The 14,170-nt window shown below is 40.3% G+C and overlaps 1 protein-coding gene across 1 annotated transcript; it reads right to left on the reverse strand.

Moving 5' to 3' along the window:
- Positions 1–1,749: 1,749 nt before the first annotated feature.
- Positions 1,750–12,905, reverse strand: erlec1 (endoplasmic reticulum lectin 1). Its single transcript, XM_061959072.1, has 14 exons — positions 12,715–12,905; positions 12,535–12,639; positions 11,224–11,304; positions 11,067–11,144; positions 10,920–10,983; positions 7,834–7,883; positions 7,531–7,754; positions 7,322–7,463; positions 7,098–7,259; positions 6,961–7,020; positions 4,988–5,112; positions 4,842–4,919; positions 4,692–4,767; positions 1,750–3,335 (listed from the first exon to the last, which is right to left on the reverse strand). The coding sequence occupies exons 1-14, from the start codon at positions 12,850–12,852 to the stop codon at positions 3,264–3,266; spliced, it is 1,455 nt and encodes a 484-aa protein (XP_061815056.1). The 5' UTR covers positions 12,853–12,905; the 3' UTR covers positions 1,750–3,263.
- Positions 12,906–14,170: the final 1,265 nt, after the last annotated feature.

Consider the following 14,170-nt stretch of genomic DNA (forward strand, 5'->3'; position numbering starts at 1 on the left):
GTTTTTTACACTTTTGTGGCGGTTAATAGTATTCTACCTTCAGTTGTCATCGTTTATACTTTCTGAATACATGGTGTGATGATGTTCATCAGTCAAATAGTTGGATTTGAGTCTGGCAGAGTTTTAAAATGCTCCTATTGGTGTTATTTTTTAATCTATCAGAAGATGGGATGAGTAATAATCCATCCATCCATTCATCCATTTTCTACCGCTTGTCCCTTTTTTTGGGGTCGCGGGGGGTGCTGGAGCCTATCTCAGCTGCATTCGGGTGGAAGGCGGGGTACACCCTGGACAAGTCGCCACCTCATCGCAGGGCCAACACAGATAGACAGACAACATTCACACTCACATTCACACACTAGGGCCAATTTAGTGTTGCCAATCAACCTATCTCCAGGTGCATGTCTTTGGAGGTGGGAGGAAGCCGGAGTACCCGGAGGGAACCCACGCAGTCACGAGGAGAACATGCAAACTCCACACAGAAAGATCCCGAGCTCGGGATTGAACCCAGGACTGCTCAGGACCTTCGTATTGTGAGGCAGACCCACTAACCCCTCTTCCACCGTGCTGCCCTATGATATAATAATAATAATAATAATAATAATAATAATATCAAGATCAAATTGCAGGATGTTATTCATGTAATTTATTAATTTTTCCTCAACTAATGTACTAACATCATGTGGTGTATTCTGTACATATGTTAGCATCATCTACAACAAAACTTGAATTTACACTCATTTCATAAATCACAAATGAAGTGAAAAGGAGATACCTTTTAATTTTAGCATATTTATGTGCGCCTATTTATTTTGGAAGAAATGTCCCAGGTCACCTATGACATTACCAACATCTTTGACAATCAAAGCATGACTGTAACGATGCACATTTTACGTACAATCACTAATAAGCACTAAAAGTAAGTAGTGTCCAAACACGGAAATGTTGCCGCTATCTCATCACGGGACATAGCTCCGCCCCCTGTGAAGTCACAAAGAATTGCTATTGCGACATCCAGTGGACACATTTAAAACAGCGGTTTCTTTTATCCCAAAAATTTCAGCTCATTTTTATATTTAGCAAACCTGTCCAAGGGCCTGATTTCATACGTTTGACACCCATGCTGTAGCGCGAGTGTTGTGTTCTTTTCAGGAGGAAAAATAACCACTTGAATTCGGGTTTATTCAGTTGTGTTGAGAAAGCCAAACCAAGTAAGATTGCAGCTTTTGAAGCAGTAGCTTGTCCTTTTAGTGTCTTTATGATGAAAGCACTCATTGGTCGTACTAATCAAATAGAATTTTATGAAAACAATAGTATTACTTTTATAAAAGCAAAATGTTTAAAATTGCACAGCTTTACTTTGCACGAGTGTAACAAACGTTTGCACTTTTTGTCACACTGCAAGTGTATTTCTGTTTTGTCCATGAGATGAGACAGTGACCAAGACAACATGTATGTTAGAAAATACTTCTTGGACAAAATGCAAAAGTTAAAAATACATTTTAATCAAGATTTTCAAGCATTCAACAGCACCATCTTATAATTAAGTTACACTCACCATCATTATTAAGATTACGAGTGATACGTCTCCCAATCAAACATAAGTGAAGACCCACACCCACACAAGGCCACCCCAGCCTAAATTGGAGCCCTAAACAGAATTTTAGAGACCTATGATTAAAAAAAAACATTTGAAACAATTCTTTTTAACTTTTGATGAATGTTTTGTACTAAAACGAATACATTTTTTTGTGTGGAAAAATAGAAATATTCTTAAAGGGTAACTGCACTTTTTGGGGAATTTTGCCTATCGTTCGCAATCATGAAACCTTCATAACAATGTTTTTTTTTGTTTTGCTTTCTAAATATTAAATAAATGCGATCAAAAGTTTGCTTACAATGGAGCCAATGGGGGCCAAGCAAATTCGCCTACAAAGCCCTTAAAAAAAACATCCAAACACGCAACAGACACATCTATAACAACATTTAATATTTACCTATTTTGATCATTTTAAGCATACGCATTAATTTAAAAAACGAATCACGTTTGCTTTTTTTTTTCTTCTTCATCACTGATTGTTACTCACTACAGACTTTGTGAGAACCAACAAACATAATAAAACATCACTTACTGTACAATGTCTGCTGGGATGTTGATATATTCCTGTTTAGGTGAAGAATGACTCATAATTCTCACAAAGAAACGGAGTGGGATGGCGGGGGGACCAAGTGTCTTTTTGTGTCATTCCGGCCATTTTCGGGTCCTAAATGGCTGTTAAAGTTTACCAACTTGTCCAAATACCTACTCAGACTTCTTCTGTCCAGGTGAGATGCATGATTTATGATCTACAATAAACATTCAAGGAGCAAGGAAGCAGCAGATCACTCGATGACGTAAACATAGGGACACACAGTAGTGATCATGGTGTTGCTATAAATAGTCTCTGTTAGCGCTTATACTAATATCACAAACACATGGTTAATATTCTGGTTTTGTGGAAGCTTTTTGGTTATTTATTGGATTTTATGGGCGCAACAGTAGAGCTCCCATTGGCTCCGCTACAAGCGAACTTTTGATCGCATTTACTTAAAAAAAACAAAAAAAAACATCCATTGTGAACGATAGGCACAATTTAAAAAAAAAATGCAGTTCCCCTTTAAAACATACATTTTAAATTCTTCTTAACTCTACTTTGACCGGGATTCGGTCCCAGTCCCATCGTATATTTGAGATGAGCACTAACTGCCCCCGCCTCAGGGGGAATTATATCATTGTGATCTAATCAGTGACGGAACATGTTTGCGCTCTGTACTTCATAAGTTGACATTTTACATTTGCTTCTTGACATAAAATGAAGCCCACCACTAATCGTAGGGCCAAAACACACCGCATGACCAGCGTTTAGGGAGGGGCGGCCCAGCACACAAAGAAACCCACAGTAAATACTGTGAATTTGATAATCATCCTGCTCATTAGAAATCAACATATTTTAAAGCCTAAATATAAAATAAATCTCTGTTAGTGATTTACTTCAGCTACGACGCGGCGTGAACCATTGCACAGTTTCAGGAAGCTGGGAGAGTCTTTCTGTTTCCTCGACATCCAGTCCAGCCCAGTTAACAGGACCACCACAGTTTGAACCTTTGTTAACCATCATCATGTGCAGCATCACAGGCATCTGTCTTTTTTTTTTTTTTTTTTTTTTTTTTTTTGAGACCTACCACACAGGATTCTCTTTTTGTCCTCACATGACCTTTGGAGTTCAGCTGGAGAGGGACAGGAGTCCTTGTTCGTCTGCCGAGTCAAGAATCCTGCATATGACTGAAGACTCAACCTAAGATAAAGAACATGGATTGATTCCACCAGCTGATACAGCCTTCATGTTTCTTTAAGCAATTGGAAATTAATCTTAACAGCAGGAATTTACAGCCACCTGGATCAATGCCAGTCTCTGAATCTGCATATTGTCATATTCATGTATTGCATTGACTTGAATAAGACATTATTTTTTGTCTGGGTCTACAAATTTATACATGCATTCCAACAGGTGGCACCAACTTACCGTATTTTTCTGACTATAAATCGCAGTTTTTTTCATAGTTTGGCCGGGCTCCAGTGCGACTTATATGTTTTTTTTCCTTTTTTATTATGCATTTTCGGCAGGTGCGACTTATACTCCGGTGCGACTTATACTCCGAAAAATAGGGTACTTCTCTGAGCTTTTCTGCCTGTCATTCATACATACCAGTCCTTAAGTTTGGGAAAGTTATCAAAGAACAGAGGATAAGTCATGATGCTAATTTTGAGATAATCATGACCACTGAAACAACCATTACATATGATTGTTTATTACAATTAAATTGTAATTTCAATGATAGTGAAAACAGGATTTTCTTGTGTTTTATTTTTCATATTTAAAAAAAAAAAAAAAAAAAAGTCTCGAAAAAGACTGTTTGTCTTATATTGAGGGCTGATTTAGATTTGGGTCAATGCGCTATACTGATGTGGCTAAGAGTTAAATTAAAGAACAGATGGAACAAAAGTATCTACATTTAAGAGATGACTGCAAGAATCACTTTTGTTTAACAGCATGTTGGGGTTTTAAAGGAAATTTGGCTATTTGGAAAATGAAATACTGTCATGCCTCACTACATCACACTTCAAATATTGCGGCTTTATTACTACTCATCGCAGATTTTAAAGCATATTCGAAAACATTTTGGACCTTAATTGAGCATTTTAAAGCATAAAAATGTCTAAATGAAGTAACAATTTCAATACTAAAGTAAGATTGGCCACTAAAGGAGACCAAACCAATAAGAGCACGTTGACCAGTGTTTTGGCCACTGATTGGCTCAGCATTACCATATTGAATTAAAAGACTGTAAAGGTCACTAAATGGGGTTATTCATGTCTCGAGGGTTCTCCCAATGTTTAAAATGTATTTAGAATGTTGTAAACAGATTTAAAAAAAAGCTGTAGTTATAAAAATATTTGATTTATAACTGATGATTCCTGCTTTATGTAAATTCTTTACATTCAGAACCAATTAACCATGATAAACGAGGGATGACTGTACGAATCTCTTTAAGGGTCGACTTGTCTCTAAAACGGATCTAATTGACCCTTGACCTCAGGATCAACAACTTTGTTAAAGCAGAATTCCAAGTCAAAGTTGGAGGACACGCACCCCAAGGATATACTGGCAGGTTTGAGGTTCCAGCATGTAGACGGTGACCGCATGAGGAGACTCGGACTCTTTGCATCTGAGCAAACAACAACAGGAGTGTGTCAGTAGGAAAATATGGCGTACTAATTGAAGACACTGATGATGACGCACTTTAATTTCACAATGACTTGTCTGGGCTTCCCTGTCATATCGCACAGGTCCCCATGGCCATAGAAGTGAGAGACCAACCTGTGAGCACACAAACATGATGAAGAGCAGGTGGTTGTGATGAAGGATGTGCAACAACAACAACATACTTGACTTTCTGCAGTCCACTGTCTTTGAGCTGGTAGGATCGAGCCACGTTCTTCTTTGCCCACTCCATGTGTTCGTCTGCATTCCAGTTCCCGACAACTACAATGTTCTTGCCTTGCTCCTTTTCCTGAAACACAAAAGCAACACAAATCCTCTTACATGCCAATAATTAAAGATTTAGACTTTTAATTGCTATAAAGAGGACACGTTGCAGATTTAAAGATTTGCACAAGTCCAATAATGGACCAAAATAATGAACAAAAACTTTTTAACAAGGCACAGATAGAACCTCCGGTACAAACTGACGTATGAGTATGCGAAACAAACATTTGACAAAAGCCGTGGTTTATAAAAATAGACATAGGCCTTGATCTACTTAAGGTTTGTGTGAATTAAAACAAGTGCAAACTTGATAGCGCACACAAAGTTGATCTACTAAGCTCGTGCGCAGGATATTGTGTCTCTTAAGTGAGCAAAATAGAAAGAGCAATCCATTTAGCGTGTCTGTCTATGTACAGAATATATGCTGATGAGCAAAACCCCCACATTAGCGGGAGGAGGAGAAGCAAATATAATCATTTAGCATTCGCAATGTGATTTATCAAAGCCAAAAACTGTTCGCTGGCTGCTGTTTTGCATCTATATTTAGCATGTCTAGAATGTTCATGCAAACTGACACAGTTAAGCACAAATGATGCGAGAAAGCAGGCGATCGCGCAGCAAAAACAGACGAACAGAGAGAATAGTCCATCTGTATGCGTGTCAACATATTTGGACTGTCAAAAATAAAAATATTAGACATATTGTCTATTCAGCAATATAATTTAGGAATGTTACAGCTGTTGTTTGACTTAATTGATTGATTAAAATAAATTCAATATATTCCATAGATTTCTTTTTGAATGGCAGCTGTTTTTTTACATAGAAAATATATTATAATATAAATAATACATTTAAAAATATTAAAAATAATATATACATATATACTATATTAAAACACACCTCCCAGAAAAAGTAGGTTCTGTTGTTTAGATCATATTTAAATATAGCCCAGAAATGTGGGACATATTATAGTTGTGTGCTGCATGTCAACAACATGACAATGCCACAGATTTAACCATAAGATGCCATAAATGTGAAGGGAAATGAGTGTATCCATGGTGACAGCCAGTATACATGCAAAATTCTCTTTAAAAATTGGGCGGTCTACACCATTTTTACACTTGTTATCAAGTGTACGCGCAGTCTTAGCAGATCATATGTGAAACACGCCCACTAATGGTACAAAACATTTTGAAGTTTGTACATACTATTTAGCACTTCCTATTTGGATTTTAGTAGATCAGGCCCTAGAAGTGTACAATTAGAGGCGCAGGATTGCATTTTTCAAAAAACAAACACATGCTAAGGCTACACTAGTGTTTAGCAAAGTAATTGCACAGCTAAAATAGTCCCTGTAATAACTTATAAAGTATGTTTTTTAAGTATGCAAGTGTAGGGGCTACATGGCTGCTGGTCAAATGTCTGAAGAGTTTACGGTAATTTTAGGTAAGGGATGGTCTGCGAACAATCATTGTATTGTATTTCACGGCAAAGCTTTGTCCTCTTGAAATCACAACTTGTTAAAAATATTTACACTTATCTATTATTGCAATTATGTTATTTTATCAAATTATTTGTTTCAATAGCATGAGTTCAATGTGACCCAATTCAGATTAGACATTACAGAAGTTAAAATATAATAATAAAATAAAAATACCCTACAACTTTTACAAGCATTATCAACACTGGAACAACAGTTCAAATGCCAATTTTTGCTATTTTAACATTACAATCATGTACTTGTAAAACATAATTTAGAACATTTTGTGATTTTTTTAAAGATGCATTTTGGTTGCTGTATAAAATGCTACTTAAGGTATGTCAATCAGTTTAAAAGCAGCCCTCCCTGACAGACACACAAAGACTGTCTTACCTCATGGTACTGATGGACGTGCTTTCCATAACAAAACTCGTACTTCCACCATCCAACCCCCTAAAGGACACATCACATCATCAGAAAATTCCAGGCCCCAAGGAGACTCTCCTCCAAATCAGCTGATGAGGTCTTACCCCGTGTAAACAGTAAGAGCCACTGAGGAACTCCTTGATGAGCTGATTGTCTGTCAGACGTGAGATGTGAGTGGTGCCCACGGCCACCTGAGCTTGTCCGCCAACAGCGATCGGTTTGTGAGTGGAAGTGAAGGCCTCTTCTTTCACTGGTGAAGTCTCCTCCTGTAACACACATGACAGATCAGTGAGCTCGTTGTCGTCCTTTCACAAGACGAGCAGCTCACCTCTGTGGGCTCTGTGGTGGCCATGAAAGGAGGCTTGAGCTGCTCCTCTCGCTCCTTATCCAGCTGGGCGAGCCGCTGAGGCCGCAGTGGCGAACCAGCCAACGCTTGGCAGAAGATGGCGTTAACCGGGGACGACTTGAACCTGCAACGAGGGGCGTCAGGCTAAATCTGATGTATGCTTTTAATTACGGCAGGGTGGCGAGGTCCACCTGTATTTTGGGTGCGCGCAGAGCAAGGGGGTCAGCACCACCACCTCGTATTCGCAAGTGGTGACCTCTGCGATTGACAGGATCTCATGCTTGGCCTCCGGGTGACACACGTATAGCACAGAGGTGGCGCGCGGCTGGTTCTCCTTCAACACGCAAGGTGTTCCGTAACCCATCTCCAGGGAGTAGTATGGAGTCAGTTGACCTTCTATGTTCTTAGATGGCACCTGGGCAGCACAAAAGAATAGTATGTGTCACTGTCACATTTTAAGCTGTTTAATGTTCAAACTTTGGTGTGAAGCTTACTTCTGTTTCAGGCGCTGCCGATTCAGCAGGTTCTGGCTCTTCAGGTTTAGCTAAAACAAGATACTTTTATAGCATAATGCAACAAATATAATATAATAATTACAAAGAGTTAGGGATGGGTAACTAATTTGATACTTTGATAGTTACTGACCAAAATCCGTCTGTACTAAAATCTACCTGTGCAATATTTCCAGACTTATGTTAGTTATTGTTCCGGTTGCAAACTTGGCTCATTTAACTATAAGGCAAAGATGGTAAATGGTAAATGTGTTGTACTTGTACAGTGGGGCAAAAAAGTATTTAGTCAGCCACCGATTGTGCAAGTTCTCCCACTTAAAATGATGACAGAGGTCTGTAATTTTCATCATAGGTACACTTCAACGGTGAAATCCAGGAATTCACATTGTAGGAATTTTAAAGAATTTATTTGTAAATTATTGTGGAAAATAAGTATTTGGTCAATAACAAAAATTCAACTCAATGCTTTGTAATATAACCTTTGTTGGCAATAACAGAGGTCAAACGATTACTATAGGTCTTTACCAGGTTTGCACACACAGTAGCTGGTATTTTGGCCCATTCCTCCATGCAGATCTTCTCGAGAGCAGTGATGTTTTGGGGCTGTCGCCGAGCAACACGGACTTTCAACTCCCTCCACAGATTTTCTATGGGGTTGAGGTCTGGAGACTCCAGGACTTTCAAATGCTTCTTACGGAGCCACTCCTTCGTTGCCCGGGCGGTGTGTTTGGGATCATTGTCATGCTGGAAGACACAGCCACGTTTCATCTTCAAAGCTCTCACTGATGGAAGGAGGTTTTGGCTCAAAATTTCACGATACATGGCCCCATTCATTCTTTCCTTAACACAGATCAGTCGACCTGTCCCCTTAGCAGAAAAACAGCCCCAAAGCATGATGTTTCCACCCCCATGCTTCACAGTAGGTGTGGTGTTCTTGGGATGCAACTCAGTATTCTTCTTCCTCCAAACACGACAAGTTGAGTTTATACCACAAAGTTCTATTTTGGTTTCATCTGACCACATGACATTCTCCCAATCCTCTGCTGTATCATCCATGTGCTCTCTGGCAAACTTCAGACGGGCCTGGACATGCACTGGCTTAAGCAGGGGGACACGTCTGGCACTGCAGGATTTGATTCCCTGTCGGCGTAGTGTGTTACTGATGGTAACCTTTGTTACTTTGGTCCCAGCTCTCTGCAGGTCATTCACCAGGTCTCCCCGTGTGGTTCTGGGATTTTTGCTCACCGTTCTCATGATCATTTTGACCCCACGGGATGAGATCTTGCGTGGAGCCCCAGATCGAGGGAGATTATCAGTGGTCTTGCATGTCTTCCATTTTCTGATGATTGCTCCCACAGTTGATTTTTTTCACACCAAGCTTCTTGCCTATTGTAGATTCACTCTTCACAGTCTGGTGCAGGTCTACAATTCTTTTCCTGGTGTCCTTCGACAGCTCTTTGGTCTTGGCCATAGTGGAGTTTGGTGTCTGACTGTTTGAGGCTGTGGACAGGTGTCTTTTATACAGATAACGAGTTCAAACAGGTGCCATTAATACAGGTAACGAGTGGAGGACAGAAGAGCTTCTTAAAGAAGAAGTTACAGGTCTGTGAGAGCCAGAGATCTTCCTTGTTTGAAGTGACCAAATACTTATTTTCCACCATAATTTACAAATAAATTCTTTAAAATTCCTACAATTTGAATTCCTGGATTTTTTTTTCACATTCTGTCTCTGCTGCTCCAGTTGGACTTTCTCTTCTTAAAAGCCCCCACTGTCCTCTTAATATTTGGACATTTTGCCCGCGGGTATATCTGGGATGTATTAAAAGTTGTGTTCACATTGCAGACAACACTCCAGACAATGGCTTGCGTCTTGTTTGCATCCGGTTATATATACAGTTCAGGCCAAAAGTTTGGACACACCTTCTCATTCAATAGGTTTTCTTGATTTTTATGACTATTTACATTGTAGATTGTACTGAAGGCATCAAAACTATGAATGAACACATGTGGAGTTATGTACTTAACAAAAAAATGTGAAATAACTGAAAACATTTTTTATATTCTAATTTCTTCAAAAGAGCCACCCTTTGCTCTGATTACTTTTTTGCACTCTTGGCATTTTCTCGATGAGCTTCAAGAGGTAGTCACTTTAAATGGTTTTCACTTCACAGGTGTGCTTGAAGCTCATCGAGAGAATGCCAAGAGCGTGCAAAGCAGTAATCAGAGCAAAGGGTGGCTATTTTGAAGAAACCACAATATAAAACATGTTTTCAGTTATTTCACCTTTTTTGGTTAAGTACATACCATTTATAGTTTTGATGCCTTTAGTGACAATCTACAATGTAAATAGTCATGGAAATAAAGAAAAACCATTGAATGAGGAGAAGGTATGTCCAAACTTTCGGCATGTACCGTGTGTATATATATATATATCTCCATCCATCCATTTCCTACAGCTTGTCCCTTTTGGGGTCGCAGGTGGTGCTGGAGCCTATCTCAGCTGCATTCGGGCGGAAGGCGGGGGACACCCTGGACAAGTCTCTACCTCATCGCAGGGCCAACACAGATAGACAGACAACATTCACACTCACATTCACACACTAGGGCCAATTTAGTGTTGCCAATCAACCTATCCCCAGGTGCATGTCTTTGGAGGTGGGAGGAAGCCGGAGCAACCGGAGGGAACCCACGCAGTCACGGGGAGAACATGCAAACTCCACACAGAAAGATCCCGAGCCCGGGATTGAACTCAGGACCTTCGTATTGTGAGGCACATGCACTAACCCCTGTGTCACCGTGCTGCCCTATCTATACTATAAATATTTAGGCATACATTGGATTGGTAAATTGGGGCAAAAGCACAGTCTCAATGAGATTTAGAAATTTGGTTTGACATCACAAATTCTAATTTCAACATTTAAAATAGGAATTTTGTTTAAAGCTAAAAAATAATTAGTGGGATATGGATTTAATACACCTATATTAGTAATTAAAAATCCCAACACATTTTTAAAAAAAGCATACCCACATTTTTGTCAGTCAGTAAAATAAGTAAAAAACACACATACCTGCTTCTGTACTTTGTTTCTTCTCAGCTAAATTCCCCAGGAAGTACTCCTGAACACTTATTTTCTGTGGTTGCACACGGTAATATTCAGACCTTGCTCCTCTATGAAGTAGTAACTTTACATTCAGACTCCGCCGGGGACACCCACCTGACCCGTCTCCTTCTCTTCATGATACTGTCTTACATGCTTCCCATGACATACTTCATAAGTCCAGTAGGATTCAATCTGCCAGCAAAGAGAAACCGAAAATGTTTGGCTTTTGTTTTGCACGCAGACGTGAGAGGAGGCCCAGGGTTTTACTCACTCTGTACGAGCAGCTGTTTCGCTTAAACAAAGGCTCCAGCAGGTCAGCTGGACTGGGGCCGCGGTATTCCTTCACATCATCCTAAAAAAAAGAAAGGAAAGACAAATAATTTAACAAATGTTTACCATTGTAGTCAGCAGTGGTGAAGCACTACTCTGCATCTGCATCAACCTAAAGTTAGGCAGCCCACATTCAGCTGGGATAGGCTCCAGCTCTTAGCCCTAATGAGGGAAAGCTGAATAGAAAACAGATGGATTGTGTGGAGTTTGCATGTTCTTCCCGCGACTGCGTGAGTTCCCTCCGAGTACTCCGGTTTCCTTCCACCTCCAAAAATGCACCTGGGGATAGGTTGATTGGCAACACTAAATAGGCCCTAGTGTGTGAATGTTGTCCGTCTATCTGTGTTGGCCATACTTGCCAACATTGAGACCTCCGAATTCGGGAGATCCTTCGAGCTTTTCTGGATGAAATGAAATTATTTTTTCCAATCATTTTAGAACTTGCAAGCGTATTTTCTTCTTCTTACTCGTTGTCGCCATGTCTCTTCTTCGTTCTTCTGCTTCGTCTCCTTCTTGTTGTGTGTGCAGTTGTGCACTGAGCTCCAAAAGCCGTAGATGTTATTGTAGCGTCCCGGAAGAGTTAGTGCTACAAGGGATTCTGGGTATTTGTTCTGTTGTGTTTATCTTGTGTTACGGTGCGGATGTTCTCCCGAAATGGGTTTGTCATTCTTGTTTGGTGTGGGTTCACAGTGTGGCGCTTATTAGTGACAGTGTTAAAGTTGTTTATACGGCCACCCTCAGTGTGACCTGTATGGCTGTTGACCAAGTATGCCTTGCGTTATCATTAAACCAGTTAAAAGACCATACAACGTGTCAGCATTTCTTGACATCGTCGAGTAAAGACCAGTGTCAAACCCGTCTAACGCTACATAATAATGTGACTGGGCCGGTACGCTGTTTATATGGAGGAAAAGCGGACGCCTGGACAGCATGCGGCTGTTAAGGGGTGAAGGTTTCAGGTGAGAGAGGACGTTATATTACCAATAGAGAATGGTTGTCCTGGGAGATTTTCGGGAGGGGCACTGAAATTTGGGAGTCTCCCGGGAAAACCGGGAGGGTTGGCAAGTAAGGTGTTGGCCCTGTGATGAGATGAGGTGGCGACTTGTCCAGGGTGTACCCCGCCTTCCGCCCGAATACAACTGAGATAGGCTCCAGCACCACCCCGCGACCCCGAAAGGGAAAGGCCGTAGAAATGGATGGATGGATGGATTGTTTACAAGTGTTCAACTTCACTTTCAGTTTCAAAACCAACCTCGTCCCCCGCTGTGAGTGAAGGCAGAAGGCACTTGTATTTCTCCTTCTCCAGCGTGGTCATGATGACAAAGTTGTCTTCCTTGTACAGTGCACCGGAAGTGGGCTGAAATCCACACACACAACTGTCAAAATACACACCTGCAACATTATATTTAATGACTCGAATAGGAGTCCGTACCATTTTAAAATCGGCCCCAGGCCAAGTGATTTTAAAAGGAATTTCATCAGTGAAGATGGGATAACCTTCTCCGTTCGCTAAGACGCTCATGCTGAGCTCCAGAAGCCCGCCGAGCATCAGCGACAGAAGCCCCGCCATCGTCCCCAGAGGTCCGGACGCTTAAAGCGCCGGCTGCCCGCTCCACATGTACACCACACACGGCCTGTTCGTGTGGGTATTCCGAAACTAGAGCAAAGTCCAAAAGTGTCCGGGTGCACATTCGTTTCGACTTTAATTGGATATTACGCGACACCACCCTAACGTTAAAACTCGCTGTCAAAATACAGGAAGTGAACTCCTTCTTTGCCACGTCCTTTTCCGGCTGTGTTTCTCAGGTGGGAAAAATACAGCGACCTCTGATGGCCATATTATGTCAAAACATCCAAGTCAAACAGCAGAAGAGTGATTGATTCTTTCTTCTTCTTTTTTGTTTTTTTTATGGCGGTTGGCAAGCAACCTTGTGGTGTGCATTACCGCCACCTACTGTATTGGAGTGTGGACCGAGGTGGATCCCTACTCTATATTCTTTTATTTAACCCAGTATGTTTTAAATATGTGCATATTGCTTTATAACCTATGTGTTCTGAGTGCAGTCCTAATATATCTTCCACTGCTAACCTAATATTCTCTTTCGCTAACTTACTTTCCAGTATTACCCTTTCTCTATTATATTTCCTACAAAATATTAAAACATGTCCTACACTTTCTAGCTGTTGGCAAGAATCACACAGTCCTGTAGTATGTTTCCCTATTAATTTTAATGAACTATTTAGATATGTATGTCCTAATCTCATTCTAGTAATAATGTCTTCTTCCTTCCTATTTCTATTGCCTCCTCTCATTACACCTACTCTCCTCTGGACTTTGTAATACTCTCTACCTGTTGTTTCCTTATTCCAATTATCCTGCCACTTTTTATTGTGTTCCATCTTAATTATGTTCTTCACTTCCTCTTTACTGTGCTTAATCTCCATGTTTACTTCTGTTTTAGTGGTTGCTTGTTTTGCGTATTTATCCTCTAGTTCGTTCCCCTCAACTCCTACATGAGCAGGAACCCAAAGAAATGTTACCACACCTCCCGCTTTATTTATTCTGTAATTTGCCTGAACTATTTCATATACTAAATCTTGTCTTGTTTCTGATGCTATGTTTTTTATGCTCATCAATGCACTGCTGGAGTCTGAGCACACGACTGCTTTTCTTGCTTTATTTTCTTCTATCCAATGAATTGCCATATAAATTGAGAGTGATTGATTGATTGATTGAAACTTTTATTAGTAGATTGCACAGTTCAGTACATATTCTGTACAATTGACCACTAAATGGTATCACCCAAATAAGTTTTTCAACTTGTTTAAGTCGGGGTCCACTTAAATTGATTCATGAAACAGATATATACTATTTTCATAATACAGTC

This window comes from Nerophis lumbriciformis, linkage group LG02 (genome assembly GCF_033978685.3).
Source record: "Nerophis lumbriciformis linkage group LG02, RoL_Nlum_v2.1, whole genome shotgun sequence".
In the NCBI taxonomy this organism is placed as follows: Eukaryota; Metazoa; Chordata; class Actinopteri; order Syngnathiformes; family Syngnathidae; genus Nerophis; species Nerophis lumbriciformis.